We start from the raw sequence: 23,309 nt of genomic DNA on the forward strand, positions 1-23,309 counted from the left end.
TTGGCATGCAGCATCTAAGGGAGGCAATGTCTGATCCATGCCCTTCCTGTGCGTTAATGCCGCTTACTGTTAGACAGGCACGGTTGGCTGGTGTGGAACGTGCGTCTAGCAGTTTTCTGCTCTCGGATTCTCAGACACAGCGTAAGCGTAGGCTTTCACCACCAGTGCATGCAAAACAGCGCAAAAAATCGAGGTCTTCTGAGTTAGAGCGTAAAGTGGAACTGCTCTCATCTACAGTGGAGCGTTTGCTGCCTCTGCTTGCAAGGCCCCCCCTACAGCAGGGACACAGGTAGGTACTGTAGAGGAACAGCCTGCACCGCCTGCTTCCTTGTCACCCGTTGGCTCATGTTCTCAGCCACCTGACCAAGAAGAAGTGATGTCTGTGGCTGCCTCAGACACCTTTTTCAGTCAGCCTTCTTCCTCGGCGCAGCCACCAAGCGAAGTCCTGCCAGGTGCTGAGCCCCGTGATTCAGGCAGTGATGTTACCTCTGGGCAATCTGGGGAGTCTGCCTCAGTGGTGGGTTTGGTGGAGGCCACACTGAAGGCTTTGCTTGCACGTTTGCAGTTGGACACCCCGGCACCTCCTACCGGATCTGAGAACATGTTCCTGCGCCATGTTCAGCGTGCCTCTCTGGTAATTCCACAGTGTCGTGACTTTACTTCTGTGGTGGCCTCTGCTCTGGAGGCTGCTACGAAACCTGCCCGTCCAGACCAGATGTCTCGCATGTTTGCGGCGATGCAGGACCCCGGTGCTGTTGGCTTGGGTAGCATGCCAGTAGTCGAATCAAGCATTGCTTCGCTCATTGTGTCTCCCGATGAAGCACTTCAGGAGCAGGTGCGTTGCCCTAATGCTGAGTGCTGCCGCACAGATGAGCTACTTTCTTGTGCTTACAGCTCTACTGCCTTTCTTGGCAGGGCGTCTAACTCACTGGCACACATGCTTGTTATGCTGCACTCGACACTCAACACATCATCGGCAGACCCACTGGCGGCTGAGGTACTGGAACTTGCACTGCAGGGTATGGGTGTCATTGCCAACCAGTGTGGCACTACCTTGGGCACCTTGCTGCAGGCCCGTCGACAAGTGTGGCTGGCTCAATCGCCTCTGCCAGAAGTATGCAGGAACAACCTGAAGCACCTCCCACTGGCACCTGGACAGGTCTTTGGGCCAGCAGCACAAGAGGCCCTTGACAGACATGTGTCTGTTACAGAGTCTCGCTCCTGTCATGTGGGCGTAGCACCCACTTTCAGAGCTCTGCCAAACCCTTCTGCCTCACGCTTTAGGCATGTGGCCCCTAGAGCTGCACAAAGGTCTCCCCATCGACCCCAGCAGCAGGCCCCCAATCCCCCACCTCCCTCATCTCCCTCAGCCAGGCAGGGTGGCGCTCAGCCACACGTGAGTTTTCGCCCTTTTCGACAGACGGGTTCTCCCCGCTGTCATCGCCCCCCCCATCCCTTCCGAAAAACGTAGACAGGACCACTGACAGGTCAGGGCCAGTGGCAGGAGTTTTTACAGGCAGCCAGCTAGCGCGTTGGTGCGAAATAACAACCAACCAATGGCTACTCACCACCCTTTCAGAAGGGTACCGCCTGCAATTCTGCCGCCGGCCACCAATGCATTTGGGTGTGAGGCAGACAGTTATAACCAATCCAAGACAGGCAGAAGCCTTGTCGAGAGAAGTTCAGTTGTTACTACAAAAAGGAGCCATAGAGATGGTCGACCCCATTGTTCACCCAGGGGGTTTCTTTTCAGTTTATTTTCTCGTTCCAAAGAAAGATGGCGGGTTCAGGCCGATTTTAGAAGGTTGAACGAGAGGAAGTGCAAACTGGTCCCAGTCCAGGCAACACATTTCATCGGCCTTGCCCTGGATTCAAACACTATGCTGACCAGTCCCACGCCAGACAGAATAAGTTCAATTCTCACTGGAGTGAACCACCTTCGTGTCGGGGGAACTCAGCGTTATGTTTCTCCCCTTCAGCTGTTGGGGAAACTTACAGCAGCCTCAGTAGTCATTCCTCTGGGTCTTCTGTGGCTAAGGGCTTTTCAGATATGGCTTCTTCAACTGCATCTGTGTCCAGTGCGAGACAGTCACATGAGGGTGAGAATAACACGCCGTTGCATGCTCACGCTAAGACCTTGGTCCCAGGCACACTTTCTCACTTGTGGAGTTCCACTTGGTCCCACCGGGACGGTGGGAGGTTATCTGGACAGATGCTTCCCTCATGGGTTGGGGTGGAGTCTGGCATTGGCAAGGTGTGAATGGCACCTGGCCTGCTCCGTGGCGCATGTCCCACATCAACACACTGGAGTTGATGGCGGTGTTTCTGACGTTGTGCCACTTTCAGGAAGTGCTATGGGACAAACATGTATTGGTACATACAGATAATGTGGCAACTGTTTTCTATATCAATCATCGGGGGGCACAAGGTCTGTAGCTGCACTTTAGGTGGCTCACAGTCTCCTAGTATGGGCTCAGGACAACCTCTTTTCCATAAGAGCATCTTATCTACCTGGACGCCTAAACAGTGTGGCAGATGCTCTGTCACGTGGCAAGGTGTCTCAAGGGGATTGGAAACTGCATCCAGACATGGTGGAACAGATCTGGAAAACCTATGGGAGAGCAACTGTGGACCTGTTTGCGAGCAGTCAGACAACTCATTGTCCGACATGGTTTTCCCTGGGAGAAGAAACTCTAGCGTTGGGCCAGGATGCTCTGGCCCATGACTGGCTGAGGGCCATCCTTTATGCCTTTCCCCCTCTACCACTGTTGTGGAGGAGACTCTGCCGTATGCACGATCACAGTCACCATGTGCTATTGATAGCTCCTCATTGGCCATCCAGGCCATGGTTCCAGCTCCTGCTGTCACTACTAGTGGGACCCCCTTGTCAGCTGCCCAGCAGGCCCGACTTGCTGACGCAGATGGAGGGCAGGATTCAACACCCATGTCCCGAACGCCTGAAGCTCTGGGTGTGGCCCTTGGGGCCCCGGGGCTACTACTGGAGTGTTCAGAAGGGACCAGGAACACTGTGGTGAACACACGTGCAGAATCTACCCGACGCTTGTATGCAGGCAAGTGGAAGGTGTTCTGTGATTGGTGTGTGGAATGCAACATCGACCCCCTAAGCTGCTCTGTTCCACAGACTTTAGATTTCCTGCAGCACCTTTTTAGAGCTTGGCAAGGCTGCATCTACACTTAAGGTGTATGTTGCAGCACTAACAGCCCACCGTTCAGAGGTTGGGGGTGTTTCACTTGGGTCCCACCGGCTGGTGGTAGCCTTTTTGAGAGGGGCATTTCGTTTTAATCCTCCTCATTTTGTGCGGAGTCCGTCATGGGATCTGAACACTGTGCTCGAATCCCTTTGCTTGCCTCCTTATGAGCCCCTGTCAGCAGCTGACATTAAGTGGCTTTCTGTTAAAACGGCTTTTCTCCTTGCCATCACAACAGCCTGACGTGTGAGTGAGCTACATGCCCTCTCAGTGAGTACTGTTTGTCTTCGGTGGGGCCCTATGTTTGACAGTGTTTCATTGTGGCCTAACCCAGCTTTCCTCCCGAAAGTCTTATCTCCCCAGTTTAGCAACCAGCCGATTTTCCTGACTGCTATACCGGCGGACAGGACGGACTTGCATGCAGAGTTGTGCCCTGTCAGGGCTCTGAGGTTTTATTTTGATAGGACGGCAGCCTTTCGTATGACAGACCAATTGTTTGTTTGTTTTGGTGGTGCTCCGAGAGGAAGGCCTCTGTCCAAGCAACGGCTCTCCCGTTGGGTTGTGGAGGCAATCACCCATGCCTATGAATCTATGGGATGTACTGTGCCCTCTCCTGTCCGCTGCCATTCGACGCATGCTCAGGCAACATTATGGGCAGCTCTCCGGGGTGTACCACTCTCTGACATTTGTGCTGCTGCAACTTGGTACAATACATGTACATTTGCCCGGTACTACAGGCTAAATGTTGCGTCCATGCCATTGCTGTGTGCAGCTGTTCTTCCAGAAGGTGGTGATGCTCTTCTGAATTCCTCGTGACTGGGTTGGTATTCGTCTTCCACTAGTGCTTTCAGCACCGCCCTGGCGGTCTGGAGTGAAGGAAATAGAACGCTGGTTACGAATGTAACCGTGGTTCTATGACTAAGTGGAAGACCGCCAGGGTCTTTGGTCACTCGGATTGCGCGAGAATGATATTGAGGCCAAATGACGTGGGATGTTGCCTTATATAGGCAGGCACGTCATACGTCATGAGATGACAACTTTTGTATGCGATTCTCGAAACGCGCGGATGCAAAGATCCTTCCACTAGTGCTTTCAGCACTGCCCTGGAGGTCTTCCACTTAGTCATAGAACCACGGTTACATTCGTAACCAGCGTTATCTGGATCACTTTCTTTTTCTACCCTGCTATTTCTCTCCTAAGTCTTCAGGATATCTTCTTTACATTAACAAAATAAGTCTAAATCAGTTCATTAGAGGCTGGGGCTATGTTTATGAAGAAAGATGTTTGCAAATATCTCCATCAATGCATCTGGTAAAAATTAATTAGGTTATATTCCAAATAAAGCTATTTATTTCAGTCTGATGCACTGAACAGGAGACAACATAATGGTGTGGTGCTTTATTTAATTAGTTTAGCTTAGTTCAAAATCCTAGTGAAATCTGACAATACAGACAAATATGAATGTTTCTCAAACATTTATTTTGCCAAATAAGAATACAGTATACCTTAACCCTTTGGGGGACACTTAGTTTTCAGAGCAGATATCAAACAAATAAATAAGCTTAAACTGATAGTGAAGTTTAGAAAGAAAATTTGCTCACCATTTCTGTCCTATCTCAAAAACAGCTTTCGTTATTTAAATGCTAGCTAGAGCTACTTTACGAGATGGGCTAAAACACAAAGAAAAAAACTAAGGTCTTACTTAGTTTAGCCCAAAATATAAGTTGCCAAGTTGTACAACAACATCACAGGAAAGATGAACATCCTTGAGACTATTTCACAGTACGCAACTACATTCTTATAAACTCAATGTGTATGTCTGACTCAGTCTTACATAACAGAGTTTTAATGTAAGGAACAGTGAGATGTTAGAGAACAGAGGAGGAAATGTCTTTAAATCAACAATTAAAGACAAAATTACAGTATATAACTAAGTAGAAGAACTTATAATACAGAAAGTCATCTATCCATTCTTATCACTGTTGTGAACTGAATATGAAATAAGGGGCTAGTTTATGCCATGCAAGACGGTTAATTCAACAGAAACAGAGGTGCACTAAAGGCGTTGATCAGACAGGAGCAGCTGAGTGGGCCATCGCTTGCCGTTTGCTTTTATCCAAGCTTGATTAAGGCATATAAATATGGGGATCACTTTATTTTCACTCTTATATCATTCAACTGGAGGTGGATAGCCTACTGTGCATGTTGTCTTTTTTTCTTTTTAATTCGGTGGGTTTTTGATAGCCTGCACATCAGTGCTGATATGGTGACTTCTGAGACACCCACCAAACGAAAGAAAACAAACTCAGAAGCCTATTGCAAAGGCCAATACGGTCACAATGTTTTGAAATGTTTTCCTACAGTTTCCATTCTTATGCATCGCGTTGTCATCTTTAACTCAAGGAAAGCGTTGCGGGCTACTACGTAGCGGCCAAATAGGCTACCTCGTTCAATTAGTGGCCTAGATCAAACCGTAGCTAAACCGTCTCAAAACGGTGCATTGGTTGAACTCGACCCTGTTTTCTCTGTTGACATTTACTGACCTCGATCATGCAGACCTCTTCAGCATCAGCTCCCTTGTCACTCTCCTGTTCCTCACTCACTCTCTTAAAAAATCGTTGTATATCCATCTAGCCAATTGATTGAAAGGACACATTAAATCTTCTCTCACCGTAACTATTGCTACTAATGCCATTTAGTTTTCACTCGCAATAGTTGAAGAACATACCAATACACAGATGGGACAGAATATAGAAAGCTGTCAAGTTTAACTGTTCACGCTAATATTGGCTAATATTTTCCATAAAGTTCAATTTAGCTGCCATAATGTTAAAAGGGACGAGTAGCCTAACATCACATTTTCTTCCCCTTAGATAAACGTAGGTAACGTTAAGCAATTAACAATGACTGACATCAACTTACAATCTCTTGTTCACTGTATCATTCACTGTGAATTAAATCCTCTTCTTCTCTTAACAACTCTGCCGGCCTCAGGAAAGTAACGTTACAGCAAGTAGGCCTAATAACATACAGCTCCCTCCTGAACCATGCATGCCCGCCTACCTGGCTATGCTGGGAAACATAATGATAATTTTATTCATGTCGTAGCTAGAACTTGTAGACATATTGTTTTTTTAAGATATTTTTGGGCTTTTTTTTCACCTTTATTATTGGATAGGACAGTGTAGAGACAGGAAATGAGCAGGAGAGAGAGACGGGGAGGGATTGGGAAATGACCTTAGGCTGGAATCGAACCCGGGTCCCCAGATTTATGGTATGGCGCCCTATCCACCTGAGCTACGACGCTCCCGTAGACATATTGTTTGACTCATTTTCTTGCTGGTTTGTGTTATGTGCAAGTCTGCACTATATATATATAAAACACTGAAAATTAAAGGGGGGCTTGGAAGCATTTTAGGGGGGCTTAAGCCCCCCTAAAATGGACCTAACGACGTCCATGGGTTAACAGTCTCAACTAATTAAATAATATTGGCTGGCATTGAGTGGTATATCAGATCTATTCCATTCAGCTAGCATGATATTGAATGAGTCAAAGATGTGTCATGCTAGCAATCATACTAGCTGAATGGAATATCTCTGATATACCATGAAAAAAAGCCAGCCAAATATTTATTATTATTATTATTATTATTATTATTATTATAAATTCCTTTTGAGTGTTCAACGCATCTTTCTCTTTCAAAATTCTCTCAAAATCTTCTGTATTTAATGAAGCAAACCTGGCGGCCATGTTTGTTCACAAATTGTCCCAGTCGCTCGCTAGCGTGGAAGTTTTACATCTCCGATGTGTGACGTCATGTTATCTTGACAACCATGCAACATTGTAAACCATATTCAACGCTCATTCTCCATTGGCTAGAGTGACGTAATACACATAGGATAAGCGATATGCTAACAATATTGCATGCTATCAAACCAAATGAATGAAACCCGCTAGAAGGGACTAGAACACGTTTTGATTCGATTGAAAAAGTGTCCTATATGAGTAATAATATATTATGATTTGATTTGTTCTACATGTGATCCTGGACTCTGTATACAAACCTTCGTACAGAGTTGCTCTGTCACAGATCAGCCTATATGCCAGTGAATAAACTGTGTTTCTAAACTGTATGCTGTTAAAAGCCTGAAATGCCTTGAATGTATCTGTTATTCATCAACCCACAAATCATTTTCAATGACAATCAGGCTGAGGAAAAAAGCTGTAATGGACACATCACACTGAATTGAGTTGTTGAGTTGATAATCAGTTGTGGCAGAAGTCTTAAGAGAATAAACAGTCAACAAGATTAAATTAAAAGCTTTGAAGGGGCGGTGGGGTGTGGATGTGTGAGGCTGGAGTTGCTCGGTAAGTCTTGATGAGCATACACAGTATTTGAAAATGATGCCGATTTCACAGACTCCTACTGAAGGGTTGGGGCTGAGGAAGGTGGGCCAGTGCTGGGGGAGGTGGGCCAGGGTTGGGGGAGGTGGGCCAGGGCTGGGGGAGATGGGTCCCCTACCTAAGATTAGAGAGTGCTAACATTCTTCAAAAAAAAAAAAATTGTGTGACAGAGAGAAATACCTAACGATTGACTGTATGTCAGCGTTGGCCTTGCAAGGATCATTAAACCAATAGATGGCGTTTTGAGCCATTTTCAACCTATAAAAGGCCCATTTGATAAAAATGTTAATTTTGCCAATATTAACACCAGCATTGATGTGTTTCATCACAATACAGCCATATCACTGATGTGACAGCTTGAAAAAACCACACAAGAGTGTGCAATGCTCTTCAGTTCATTCATCTTCAGTAACTGTTTTATTCTGGTCATGAAACTCTGGTGGATCTGGACCCTGTCCCAGGAATACTGTGTGTCTGAGATGGGAGATCATCCTGGATGGGATGCCAGACTATCAGAGTACACCATACACTCAAATTTACTCCTAGGATGCAATTTTGCCAGCATGTTTTTGCAGTGGCAAACTGTTACTATTAGAGCTGGGACTTGAGCTCAGTCAAAACTTAGCCAGACACACCAAAAAAGCAACAGGGCAAAGGATTTTGTAAGGGATTAGCGGCAGGCTGCCAGGTCACTCTGTTGTGTGTAGCTGTCGATGTTGATTTTAAAAGTAACTAAGTAAATTACACAGGGAAATGAATACGTAAGTCTGAGTGAAAAATACTGTAGCGAGCATGTGTGGAGACAGAAATCTTAGTTTCGCGTTTGTTAGCCTGTGCTACGTGCTCTGGATAGCACTGGCTTGACTGCCTTTATTAGCATTCACTGAGACTACTGATGAACGCTACACTGGCTGGAAGGTGACTTCACTACTGTACTGACTCACGGTTATGCTAGAGTTGGCCTTCGAGAAGCCCTAGGGCAATAAATTTTTGGTCCCTCCCACTCATCTCATTATCTCTAGCCGCTTTATCCTGTTCTACAGGGTCACAGGCAAGCTGGAGCCTATCCCAGATGACTACGGGCGAAAGGCGGGGTACACCCTGGACAAGTTGCCAGGTCATCACAGGGCTGACACATAGACACAGACAACCATTCACACTCACATTCACACCTACGGTCAATTTAGAGTCGCCAGTTAACCTAACCTGCATGTCTTTGGACTGTGGGGGAAACTGGAGCACCCGGAGGAAACCCACGCGGACACGGGGAGAACATGCAAACTCCACACAGAAAGGCCGTCGCCGGCCACAGGGCTCGAACCCGGACCTTCTTGCTGTGAGGCGACAGCGCTAACCACTACACCACTGTGCTGCCCTGTCCCTCCCACTATAAATCAAAATCTGATTGGTTAATTCATCTGCCACTTACGACATAAACGTACACTGCCATGGCCTTCTGTCCCGGCAATGAAGTCTTAACCAATGAGTGAGCAGCTCTAAACTTTTCTCAGCCTAGAGACAACAAACAAAACAATCTCATTGGATAACTTGATTTTAATGTTTTCAGGACAGTAACCCTTTCATTTCTGAAGCTAATTTGATAGAAAATGAGGCCAAATTAGAATTAGAAGAGAATAATTACAATGAAATTAGGAAAGAATGAACGAAATTAAATATAACATTTGAAATGCTGATATGTTTGAGTCTTCTCTGAAGGACTAGAAAGCCCTGACAGTTCCCCTCTGTGTTTTTGGGAGGTAACCTGAGAACCCAGAGGAAGCCCACAAAACCCCAGGGAGAATGTGCAAAACTCTGCACAGACAGTAACCTGAGCTCAGGATCAAACCAGGAGCCCTGGAGCTGTAAGACGGCTTCTCAGGGTCTTTTTGCTGCATTTGTGCCTCTCTCACCGCTAACACTGCCTGCCAGGTCGTCTTTAAAAAGGCGCCCAGTGTTCAAGAACTTGTCTTCCAGATACTATACGTACATTACACAAGTTTAACAGTGTGAGTGCTACTGCAGAATGTATTGCAATACAGTATTTAAAACACATTGTCATGAGGTGATATTAAAAATGTTATTTCCTGCAGCTACCATTCAAAAGTATGATGATGATGTGAAGCTGTTCAGCTAACAGTCCGAAACCATTCTGTGCCCCTCAGTGTTTTGGAAAAATGTACTACAGCAAGCTCTTTTTGAGTAAACCAACAACTGCATGCATGTACTGAGAACATTTTACAAGGAAAACAAGATGTGTGTTCTTACTGACTAATGCAGTTGGGACAATAATGCTTAAATCATCCATCCATCCATCCATCCATCCATTATCGATACCACTTGTCCATCAGGGTTGCAGGGAAAACTAATCCCAGCTGAGAGGTAGGGAACACCCTGGACAGGTCTTCAGTCTATTGCAGGACTAATACAGAAACAACCATTCATTGGGTAACTTCGAGTAGACAATGGACCTAATCTGCATGTCTTTGGACTGGGAGGAAACCAGAGGACCCATAGGAAACCCACACAGGCATGGGGAGAACATGCAAACTCCAGGCCCCAGGAAGGAAGGCCCCAGTTGGCCACAAGGTTCAAACCCAGAATCTTCTTGCTGTGAGGCGACAGTGTTAACCACTGCACCATTGTGTCACCCACTGCATAAATTATATTACATCATCAATATCAAGGACTAGTCATTAAGAGACTGTTAACACTGAATGTTGGAAGTGTATCCAAGATAAATGTGCATGTATTAAACAGATAAGTTTCTATTTTAGGCCACACCACAGCTCATGATGGATTTGCAAATACTTGGTGATGAAAAATTGGTAGCATCGCTACCAATGCAAGAGAACAGTCACCTTATCCTGCCTTGAACCTAGATCTACAGGGTGCCAAACCTGCACCCTGACCACAACACCAAAGAGCCAGGCTTGTTGATATGGCAGTCAAAGCACATACTCAACTGTAGTGACAGGCATGCCATCTCACACTGCCCTCCCCTTCAGGAGGCACACCTGTGCACTTCACACACAGGCATCCCTCACGCATCCCCCAGCCATACTTCTCCCATACCAGGGTGCCCCACACACTCATGCTTCACCCATCTCTGGCTTCACACAGGGGCCACCTATCCTGGGGGTCCCTTGTACAGCTCATACACAGGGCACACCTCCGATGGCCTCCCGGCAAGCCATCCCATTTCTGACGCCATCTGTAGCAAAGCAAAAGAACAGTCACCGTATCCTGCCTTGAACCCAGATCTACAGGGTATCAAACCTGCACCCTGACCACAGCACCAAAGAGCCAGGCTCGTTAGTATGGCAGTCAGAGCACATACTCAACTGTAGTGACAGGCACTCCATCACAATGCAATACATGGCAGTTGTTTTCCGAGCTTCACGAGTTGTTTTTTGGTGTGTCTCCGCTTTGTGAGTGGCCAAAAATGTCACGAAAAATTTCAGTGCATGCACTGGAATTTGGTGGCGATGAACTAAGCAGCGAATACTCACAGATGGGTTTGGGAATATTTCCCAAAGCTTGGGGAATCTTCATCGAGCCTCTTGAGATGTATTTGTCTCAAATCCATGTCCACCATGCTCGTGGGAGCCTCATCAACACAGCTGCTCAGCACAGCCTAACTTTCACTGAGACTTAAAAAGTGCATTTACATTCAGAGATCCTTTGGAGCGCATTGTTTGTGTGCTTGGGACCCAGTCATTATGGGAAACACCTGATGCTGATTTGAGCGCAATCAGCACGTACATATAAGGACACTGTTTTCACAGAGACTTTGTGAAGTATTCTGTCAGGTATGTGGTGGTAGCCAGATGTAAGTGCAAGAAGAGTGTTTATTAGCAACTGTGATATTAAATACAAACGAAACCGAAAGCAGAGTCATAAACATGGCAAGAAACAAATGTTCCAGCGATAATTTCACAAAGCCTCTGTGTCCTTATATGCACGTTCTGACTGCGCTCAAATCAGCATCAGGTGTTTCTCATAACGACTGGGTCCTGTGAGCGAGCACAGATGCTCGAAGGCGTAACAGTCAAGTGTTCTCCTGCTGTGTGACCATAACTTTTAGCTCGCCTGTATATCCCCATACATCGTCACCAAAACGCGTCATTTTCATCGATAACTATCGCAAAGTATCGCGAGCTGTAGTGTGACCGTAGCTTTAAACAAAAGTGTTTTAAATAACATATGCTTGTGCCATCTGTGTTTTTCTGGAAAAAAAAAATCATTTTTAATTAATAAATGATAAATTTATTTGTGGGCACAGAAGTCAGAAGACTCAGAAGGCTTTTGTATTATAAACTCTTTGGTTGTGACCATTAAATATTCTGTTGTCCATATCGTCGCTTCACTAATCCGATCAGAGAGGATAAATAAAAGGAAAAATCTATGAAAGTCTCTGAAAACTGAAAACACTTTCCTTTGCCCTGTGGGTTTCCTGAACAGAAGATCATAGATGAACAAATAGGAACAGAGGATGGACTACAGCAGTTATTTTCATACGTTAATTGGTTCTGATGCGGTATACTTGGTTCAGTTCACTGAAATACTTTGCTGCATCCACATCTGGACTGTTGTGGCTTGTAAAAAACAGACAAAATTTTAAAGGTACAAAAAAGTAATTTTTGTGCATTTGCTTTATCTGAACCATTAGACCCAGAAATTCCAGGTTTGTATTCAGAAAGCTCATCCTTGGTAACATTGATGGTCGTGTACAGACTGTATAAAACCTCCCATTGCATCTTTGCTGCTGTTCTGCTCTAGTCTCTCTGTGTGGCCCAGAACCTTTACGGTCTGCTTGGGAAAGATACGGCTTTTTCAGTCCCTTCCTGCAGTAATCACTAGAGTCTTCTTAGAGGCTAAAGCAAAGATGATTACCACTCGGTCCATTTTAAACAGCACTGAGGGAGAAGCAGAGCTTGGAGCATATTCAGAGCGAGTTCTAGCGTCTCTAAAGCTTGACAATTAGACTGCAAGAGCTGCCGCAATCCCGGCCAGTATGAATATGATTATAGACTGTTCAGGGGTTCCTATGGGGAATTCGATATGAGTTAATAGTCATAAATGTGCTGAGCTTTTAACTTGCAAATTGGATCAGTCCAATTTGTGTATGTGTGTGTATGTGCGTGTGCACACTTTATGGCAATATCAATCTGTGTGTCCACCAGTGAGACTGTTTGTCTTATTAAATCAACTTTGTGAGCGTATAGTACTTTATGGAAGTGTGTGTGAAATTGTATTTGTGTAAATCTTGGTCAGTGTGTGTGTGTGCGCGCACGCGTGTGTGTGTTTGCATATAATTTACATTCTCTATATTCTCTCCCTGAGTTTCTGTGTGTGCTTTTGTATTTTGTGTGTGTGTGTGTGTGTGGGGCCAGGCTGAACCAGAACCATTTGAAGAGACAGATGTGGATCGCCTCATGAGCTCTCTGGGTTTCGGAGGCAGTCACCACGGTAAAGGTCACTCAGACTCGTCCACTCTGAGCTCCCAGCCCTCCATTGACGAGGTACGGCAGCAGATGCACCTCCTGCTGGATAATGCGTTTGGTTTGGCTTCGGCCGAGCCGTCTGGACGCAGCCACCACCAACACCACTCCCGGCACGGCCCCCACCCTCCGTACCCGCCTCCTCAGAGTGGTCCCTACGCAGACGGAGTGACCAGCGCTCCCGGCACCATGGACCACCCGGCTGGAGCACTGCAGCGTGGCCCGTCGTTTGAGCCTGACCTGCACCAGTGTAGCCTCCCCAAGCCTGTACGTCCTCACTGTCCACATTTACACGTTCAAGTAAATACCATCTTTTAATGATATATACTGTACAACATGCACTATATACAGCATTTTATATAAATGTGTAGCATGTACTTTAGTCGTACTAGCTTTTTAATGGCATTTACAAATTTTACATGACTTTACAAACTCAAAGAAATTCACAAATAACCATCCAACAAAAAAAGGGTTAAAAAGGGTAAATGAAAAGGTAAGGAAAAACGAAACTTATAAAATATATCATACTGCAATAATACTAGTATATAGTATTAGTATAGTGTGATATATATATAGATAGATAGATAGATAGATAGATAGATTTTTATACAACAGTTAGTTCAGTCCACTAATTTTGATTCCAAGAGTGCTAATATTTATTATACCAGCATTTATTCAGCTCATTGTTTGGTGCCACTCCGCTTGTCTGTGTTCACTACATAAAATTCCAATTCTTTGTTTGCAATCATGACTTTTTGCCTCAGGGTTCATTTCTGGTTTCCAACTGTAGGGCAACAATCAAAAATGGCGTCCAAGCCATGTCCATCGTCATTTTGTGGAAAACATTCTCCATCTGACTATGTTAACAGACTAGAATGTTGCTAGAACCAAAAGCAAAATCGAGATATCAAAAAAAAGTACATTGAGATATTGTAGGTCATAAAATAATTTTCTCTGACACCCAATTATTTTTGTTTAGTGGACTGAATTTGAATCACAGACTTCCAATTTTATTAGGTTTTTTTTTTTTTAACAATAGAACAATTAATGAATTTAAGGCCACATGGCCCAAAATTCTCCGCTATTTTTTCCTGCTTCACCATGACCCAATTCAAGATACTATGTCATGCATCACATGGTGGGCTTTCCCCGTTCGTGCGAGGCATTATGGGATACAAATTTGAAACAGGAGAGGAAAATGGAGGACGCGAATGAAATGTGAAAGACCGACTACAGTAACGGAAAGCGAGAAGAAAAGACGATATGTTATATATGAAGGAAAGGAAATGCAGGACCAAACTAATAAATATCGGTGGTCAGTGAGCACCTCGGTGTGATCAGCTGTTTGTTTAGCGACAGAATGATATAATTGCCAGTGCACGGTCAAAGGTAAACCTGTAGATGGCAGTAATGCAACACTGTGGATGCCAGCTGTCATAAAACCCAAAAGAAGAAGGAGGTAAACCTGCACATGTGCACACGGACTTCCTCTGTCTGCGCGAAGTGAGCAATTTCATGTACATTATTTGCTCAGGAATCCCTTCAAATTAAATAACTTCCCAGCCACAGAATGGCCTGTTGTTTTTTTTGAGATATTACAGAAATAAAAATATATCACAATGACCACCTGTCTAGCTTTAAAAAAGACGGACTTTTCAAGCGATTTGAACAACTTTCCAAACACACTTTCTGGACATTTCCAGTTATCTGGTCGTCCAAACATCATTTTACACGAATAATCAAATGAAAGCTTTCAAAGGTCTTGAATTCTATAACTTTTTCATTTGTGGGTGGGTTCATGATGTTGGAATAAGACTTCTAAAGGACAATAATTGTCTTATTTTTGTGAGGGGAAGTAATGTAAGCTGAAGTGTAGTATGTGATTCAAGTTGGAGCTTTTGTAGGCATTTTTGCAATGATAACTTACATTTTATTTCATGACATTTCAAACGTAGCTCAGACTTATGAATTGATATCATTGGATAACCTGAGGCGGCACGCTGGTGTAGTGGTTAGCACTGTCACCTCACAGCAAGAAGGTTCTGGGTTTGAGCCCAGTTGCCGATGGGGGCCTTTCTGTGTGGAGTTTGCATGTTCTCCCCGCATCTGCGTGGGTTTCCTCCAGGTGCCCCGGTTTCCCCCACAGTCCAAAGACATGCAGGTTAGGTTAACTGGTGGCTCTAAATTAACCGTAGGTGTGAATGAGTGTGAGTATGAATGGCTGTTTGTGTCTATGTGTCAGCCCTGCTGGCGATTTGTCCAGGGTGTACCCCGCCTCTCACCCATAGTCAGCTGGGATAGGCTCCAGCTTGCTCATGACCCTACACAGGATAAGTGGTTACAGATAATGGATAGACAACCTGAAAAAATACGTAAACAGTCGAGTTTCAGTTGAGGCCGACCTACAAACTAGTTTCACCTTTTCATCAATGGTTTGTTTTCCGACATCCAAAATGTAAGAAAACTCATTTAACATTAGAAGTTTTGATTTTAGATCCATAAAGTTGATGTACGTACCTTTAACAAAATGATCGCTGCGAACATGAGCATGTGGACTTTCGATTCCTGTAGAACACAGTGAAAAGTTTCTGAGCCATTTTTCACGGTGTCTTTTTGAGATATTTTTCGTTCTTTCGCCCTTCTGCATGACTTCTTTGGGTATCCTTTCATACATTTTGTCTTTTTCTCAATTTGATCGGTTTGAAAATCCAAATATAGAGTAAACATCTGGCATATTTGGAGGCGAAGCACAAGAAACTACCACAAAGCGACTGTAAACAAATACCATTCCTGAACGTCAACTGGAAATCTGAATACATAACGAAGCAGATCACTTCCGGAAGTGACGTCTATTGCAAACAAAGAATTCTAGCAATAGTTCTTCACATTGAAGTCATTACTACATTTATTACAGACTATCAGGCAACACACAACCCGCTCTACCCAGCTATGGCTTCTTTGGCCATTGTTTCCATTAACTGTGCAAAAATAAACAAAATATTCGACCATGCTGTGTCCGAAAGATCAATTACTTGATATTAATTTCTTATTAATAGAACTGTTGTATAAATCACTAGATGTACTCGTCTACATTTTAACAAACTTGGTGAACTAAAACCAGAAAATAAGCATTCTGTTCAACATCCTGTTATGTGTCAATTCAACATTCCCTTATATGGTAATATATAGGACATAATGGAATGATATAATTTGTAGAAAAGGTTTCTTTTTTGAAATTCAGCCAAATGTTGCATAATAAATAGCTTTACATAGCGGTTCTGCAAAAAATTCAAAACATAAACTGACATAGACCAGATATACCTTTACTTTTCCTTTATAAAGAAATCCAGATTCTAGACTTGAGGTCAAAGGTTTGCATACACTTAGACTAAGGGAATTAATACTCCATTTTTTTTTACAACTCCACACATCATGCAGTAACATATAGTACCAGTTAAAAGTTTGTACACCCCTACTCATTCATAGGTTTTTCTGTATTTTGTATTTTCTATATTGTAGAGCAATACAAAGACCGCGAGTTGGCCTAGTGGTTAGCGTGTCCGCCTCTCGATCGGGAGATTGCACGTTCTACTCGTGGTCGGATCATACCAAAGACCATCATAAAAATAGTACCTACTGCTGTCTGGCAAGGCATGCTGCAGTACAGATGCGAGTAGGGAAGTCAAACTCTCTTGGTTACCAGAGGACTAGCCCCCCCACTGTAACCCTCGCTGTATAGGCAAGAGGCTGAGGGCTATGGAAACGGAGATTGGTGCCACCCAATGTGCCGAGAACAACCACTCTGGGTGCTGTGTGAGACGGCTGCCTCTCCAGTAGCTCTGTAGTTTTTAGCTCTTTAAACCTCTTTTTTTCCACCTTTTTTTTTTACTTTTTTGCTCTTCTTACAAAGACATAGTGTGTTTAACTATATAACATGGATATATTTAACTTTAACACGCAACCAGGAGCCAGTTTTCTCACTTATTCGAGAGAGGAGCTGCTGGCCCTGAAAACAATGGGACGAGCCGGGATATGACACCCCATCCTGGCAGAGCTGAGGAGGAAACCCAGGGGCTGCAAAGCTGGAGCTAAGCTAAAGGCTAGGCTAGTGGACAACCGGCGGCGCTGCAAACCATCCATTCCCTCCGTTATCATGGGGAATGTGAACTCGCCGCCGGATAAAGTCGACGAGCTTTCCGCTCTGAACAACCAGCGGATTTACCGGGAGAGCAGCTTATTTATCTTTACGGAGACATGGCTAACACACCTTGTATCAGATGCTAATGTGGACCTGTGGGGATTCACTGCTGTGAGGGCCGACAGAGACACTAACACATGCAGGAAAAGCAAAGGTGGGGGACTCATCATTTATGTTAACAACCGCTGGTGTAACCCGGGACATATCGCCGTAAAGACAGTTTTATGTTGCCTGGACTTGGAACTGCTAGCCGTTAGCCTGTGGCCATATTATCTGCTGAGGGAGTTCAGTCACGTGATCACCATCTGTGTTTACATCCCTCTGAAGGCAGATGCAGCCGCTGCATGTGAGAGGATTCACTCTGTCACAGCAAGGCTGCAGACACAGCACCCTGAGGCATTTATCATCATTTCTGGGGACTTTAATCATGCTACTTTGGACTCTACTTTGGCTGCTTTTTACCAGGCTGTGGATTGTCCAACAAGGAACAACAGGACAATTGACTTGCTCTATGCTAATGTGAGGGATGCATACAGTGCCACACCCCTCCCCCTCCACTAGGGAAGTCTGACCACAACCTGGTTCTTCTACAGCCGAAGTACACCCCCCGGTTCAAAGGCAGCCTGCAACAACTACCTCCATCAGGAGGTGGTCCCCTGAAATGGAAGATGCCCTCAGAGACTGCTATGACATCACGGACTGGGATGTGCTGCTTAGCCCACACTGTGAAGACATAGAGGGGCTGACTCACTGTCTGACAGATTACCTCAACTTCTGTGCAGACGTGGTCTCCCCTGCTAAGACTGTACGGTGTTACCCAATAGGGCTGGGTGATATGGCTGAAATCTGTATCACGATATAAGTGTTTCATATTGGTCGATATCGATAATTATTGAAACATTTTATGACCTATTTAAAATAAGGACCAGGAGGGAACAATACTAAATTCAAACATTTATTTTAAACTTAAACTTCCTCTGACAGCCAATAAGCAAGGAATGTCAACACGCATGTTCAATGTTACGATCACAATGAAAACTGAGCAATTATCAATAATAAAGTGCTTAAAAAACTCAAGTGTTATAAAAACATGAGCAAAGTGTTAAATGTAAACATAGCAAAACCTGCTATGTGAGAAGGACTGTCATATATTTTTAATTTTTTACTGCAAGTTTAGTGCAAAAAAAGTTCACCCTCTGGTGAATAACATTTAAAAACATAAATAAAAATATGCGGTGCTTTATAAACATAAAAGAAATTGAGTGAAACTGAGGTAGACTTAGACTATTCTTAAACTATTCAAGTATATTTTCATTCAAGGTTTAATAAAATAAAAATAGTGTTTTGTAAACATAGAAGAAATTAAAGTAAAACTGAGGTAGACTTAAGACTTTACATCTGTAACATCTGAAATATTCAAGTAGCTTATTTTCACTCAAGGTTTTGTGCTAGGAACACCAGCTGGTTTACCTTCTCTGGTTTTAAAGCTGCCCTGGTGCATGTAACAATATTACCTCCAGTACTAAAGATTCTCTCTGAGGGGGTACTGGTGGCGGGGATACACAAGTACTTTTTTGCCAGCTGAGACAATCTGGGGAAGTTGTGTTCATGGAGCCTCCACCAGTCCAGGGGTTCAGACTCACTGTCTGCGTCAGGGCACCTCAGGTACCTTTCCAGCTCACTCTCCACTTTTTGTTCATCAGTGAGAGGCAGGTCAACCTCTTCTTGACTCTGCTTTTTGAAGAAGCTCCCCAATGACTTGCATTGCTTCTTCACGCCCAGTGGTAGAGGTGGTGCAGCAACAGCTGCACCTTCTGCACCTTCATCTGCTGCTCCCTCAGAGGGCCCTGCCTGTGACTGGCCTTGGTCTTCATTCACTGCCTCAGACACTGCTCTAATTTTAATGGCCCCTACCTTCTCTGGTCTGATGTACTGGATTTTGAACCTGGGGTCCATCAAGGTAGCCATGTCAAGGAGATCATCTGTGTCAGGGCCCGCATACTTCTCATCAAGATAGGCCATTATTGTTGTCTTCATCTCTTTTGTGAGCTCCGTGTCCCCCTCATTTACTCGGAGCAAATTGGAGCGGAACAGGTGGAGTACAGGTTTCACGTAAGAGACGGTCACATATGACTCATCAGAAAGGGAGTCTGTGAACTCCAGGAGAGGAGCCAAGGCCGCATTCATAGACTCAAGGACATCGATGTCCTGCCAAGTTGGGATCAGGTGCCTGGTGTTCTTGTCAGCAGACAGAACTTCAGTAATGGCCTTTTGTTGCTCTAAGACCCTTGCCACCATCTTCTGCCTTGATCCCCACCTGGTTAGTGACTCTGTGGTCAGCTGGTGTGTGGGAAGATGGAGATGTTGCTGTGCTTTCGAGAGTGCACTCTTTTTCTTCCATGAGTAAGAAAAGGTAGAGACCACTTTCTTGCAAACACCTACAGCCCTGTCCACTCTTCTGTCCTTTCCTGCAGCACCTGTAGAAAAAACAATGACAGCATAAATTACAGATAATAGATGAGGTTCAGTAAGTTAGTGTAAAGCTGCCTTCATGAATAATACCACTACTACTACTACTACTACTACTACTACTAATAATAATAACAATAATAACAACAACTATTATTATTATTAATATTATGCATTAGCTAATAAAATCAATCCAGTAACCAACATGGATGGATGATACCATCAAAATGACAATGCTACTCACCAATTGCAAAATGCAAACGATGGCCAAAACACTGTAGCCTTGTCCAGTCGTTAAGTGAAGTGGCCTTCACCACATTTGCCCCACTGTCTGTGGTGATGCACACCATTTTTTGCTCAATTAGACTCCAGGACAGCAGCGTCTCCTTCAACCCTTCTGCAATGACTTCTGCAGTATGGTCATCAGGGAAATATGCCGTTTCGAGGCATCTGGTTTTTAGGTTCCATGTCTCGTCTATGAAATGAACGGTCAAGCTAATGTATGGTTCAGACATACGGCTTGACCACAGGTCAGAGGTTGTAGAAAAGTATTTGGCTGACAATATTTCCTGTTGCACATATTCTTTGCACTTCAGGTAAAGTTTTGGAATGGCAGTCTTGGAAAAGTACTTTCGCCCTGGAGGTACATACCGTGGGTCGAGTACGTGGAGTAGATTTTTAAAACCGGGCTTCTCCACCGTGCTGAGAGGAAGCATGTCCTTCGCTATGTAATATGCCACTGCCTGGGTTATATCTTTATGGTGTTTATCTGCTTTATCATACGCCACTGATGTCGAGTACCTCTCCATGGTGGTCTGCTGCTTTTGTTGCGTTTGTCGAGGTGCTTTGATACGGCTGTATTCCAAAGGGTGAGTGCGGCTGAGGTGGTAAAACAAATTGGTCGTATTACCACTCTTACTGGGGACCACGGTCTTGCAAATTTTGCAGACAACATTTGTCTGACTACGATCCGATTTAAAAAAAACAAAAAACTCCCACACTGGTGAGCTGACCTTACTGACTTTATCCACAATTTCCTCGCTCGTTCCGGCACTCATCTTTCTTTTCTTGGCCACGCTGTTTCTGGAAAAAAAAATAAACACGACCACGAGACAACAAGATGGCGCAACCAAATGCGATACTGTTACATGATTGGCTATCAGCGTGTCACTCCCCATGCGTTGCTAGGCACCAGAGGACGAGTGCCTTTGCTCATGCAACCAAGCTTGCTTCGCAACAACAGTTGATTGAAAGTGGACCTAAAGCAGAGAGGGCTCTGGCTAACGCTTGTTTCTTGAAAAAAAACAAAAAACATTCTATCGAAACGTTCTATCGAACACATTTTCTATTGATATCAAGTACGTGTCTATCGCGATACGTATCGTTATCATTTTATTGCCCAGCCCTATTACCCAAATAATAAGTCATGGGTAACACAGGAAGTCAAAGCTGTCCTCAACAGGAAGAAGGCCGCCTTCAGGAGCAGGGATAGGGAGGCGATGAAAGCAGCACAGCAGGAAGTGAAACACTGCATGAGGGAAGCTAAGGACAGCTACAGGAGAAAGGTGGAGCAGAAGCTGAAGGAGAACAGCATGAGGGAGGTCTGGGAAGGTGTGAAAACCATCACAGGCCACAATACAAAGACCAGAGTCGTTGAGGGGACAGTGGAGAGGGCGAATGAGTTGAATGACTTCTTCAATTGGTTCAACCAGCCCACGTCCCCCCCACCCTCTCCCTCACTGCAGCCATCTCTCCTTCTTCCCTCAACACACCTCCCAGTCATCACAGCAGCCCCTTCCTCCCCCACCTCAACACAGACTCCTCTATGCATTACTGCAGACCAGGTCAGAGATCAACTGAGGAAGCTTCACCCCAGGAAAGCAGCAGGCCTGGACAAGGTGTGTCCACGACTACTGAAGACCTGCGCTGCTGAACTGGGTGAACCACTCCAACGCATCTTCAACCTCAGCCTGGAGCTGGGGAGAATGCCAACCCTCTGGAAGACATCATGTATCGTTCCAGTTCCCAAAAAGAATCAGCCCAGCGAGCTGAACGACTTCCAACCGGTGGCACTCACTTCACATCTGATGAAGACATTGGAGTGGCTCTTCCTCAGCCTCCTCAGACCCCAGGTACAACATGCCCAGGACTGTCTGCAGTTTGCATACCGGGCAGGTGTTGGTGTGGAAGACACCATCCTCTACCTGCTACACCGAGTCCACTCGCATCTGGATAAGGGAAATGGCACAGTGAGGATCCTCTTCTTGGACTTCTCGAGTGCCTTCAACACCATCCAGCCCCTACTGCTTCAGGACAAACTGAACAGGATGCGAGTGGACCCCTGCCTGGTCACCTGGATCTCCAGCTACCTCACTGACAGGCCACAGTATGTCAGGCTGAAGGACATCACATCTGACACTTTGATTAGCAGCACCGGCGCACCCCAGGGCACGGTGCTGGCCCCGCTTCTCTTCACCCTGTACACCGTGGACTTCTGCTACAACTCGGAGCTGTGTCACATTCAGAAGTTTGCCGATGACACAGCCATCGTTGGGTGTATCAGTGATGACAGAGAGGAGGAGTATAGGAGCCTGGTGAGGGACTTTGCTGTGTGGTGCAACAGGAACCATCTGCAGCTCAACACCTCGAAGACCAAGGAGCTGGTCATTGACTTTGGGAGGTCCAGACCAAGACCATGACCAGTTCTGATTGAGGGAGTCGAGGTGGAGGCTGTGGATTCCTACAAGTACCTCGGGCTGTGGCTGGACAGCAAGCTGGACTGGACTTGCAACACCAATCACTTATACAGGAAGGGACAGAGCAGGCTATACTTCCTTAGGAGGCTGCGGTCCTTTAACATCCGCAGGAAACTCCTGTGGCTGTTCCATCAGTCTGTGGTCGCCAGTGTCCTGTTTTACACCGTGGTGTGCTGGGGGGGCAGCACATCCAAGAAGGACACATCCAGGCTGGACAAACTGATCTGGTGACGGTGGCAGAGAAGAGGTCTATGGACAAACTATTGAACATCATGGATGATGCCAGTCACCCTCTGCACACCGTCGTCCAGTGGCGGCTGCTGGTTTTTAAAACAGGGGAAGCCCATTTTACGCATTCATCGTAAAACCTGTAGGCCGGATATCAAAGCATAGAAAGGTGTGCCCCATTAGCATAGTGAACTAGACAACCCCACCTAGTGGCAGAAAGTATTTTTGCTTGTACATTTCATGTTATAGTCTGGCTTGCCAGGCTAGTGCCTCATATCCTTAATCAAAAATATCAAACATCCAAAAATCACTGGCTATTCAACGAAGAGCCTTGAACATCATACCCTGATATGCAACACAGAGTCTTTAACACAACACCCAGCTGTGCAACACATCCTTGAATATCTTCTGCAACACAGTCTGGAAATTCATAACCAGGTAGGCTATGCAACACACAGAACCTTGAATATTATACCCAGGTATAACCTATAACACAGAGCCCACCATTCTCTTAACATTACTGAACAATATACACACTTCAGA

The 23,309-nt window shown here is 45.0% G+C and overlaps 1 protein-coding gene across 5 annotated transcripts in view; it reads left to right on the forward strand.

Annotated features, from left to right (window-relative positions):
• The window catches only part of kiaa1549la (KIAA1549-like a), a 235,382-nt gene that overhangs the window by 181,024 nt on the left and 31,049 nt on the right, over nucleotides 1-23,309 (forward strand). For 4 of the 5 annotated variants that reach the window (XM_060928288.1, XM_060928290.1, XM_060928291.1 and 1 more), the window contains one exon: nucleotides 13,008-13,415. In XM_060928288.1, the coding sequence (XP_060784271.1) occupies nucleotides 13,008-13,415 (408 nt within the window). The remainder of the gene's footprint in view (nucleotides 1-13,007; nucleotides 13,416-23,309) is intronic. The other variant, XM_060928289.1, reaches the window with a different exon arrangement.

The sequence above is a fragment of the Neoarius graeffei genome, chromosome 8, assembly GCF_027579695.1.
Source record: "Neoarius graeffei isolate fNeoGra1 chromosome 8, fNeoGra1.pri, whole genome shotgun sequence".
Taxonomy (NCBI): domain Eukaryota; kingdom Metazoa; phylum Chordata; class Actinopteri; order Siluriformes; family Ariidae; genus Neoarius; species Neoarius graeffei.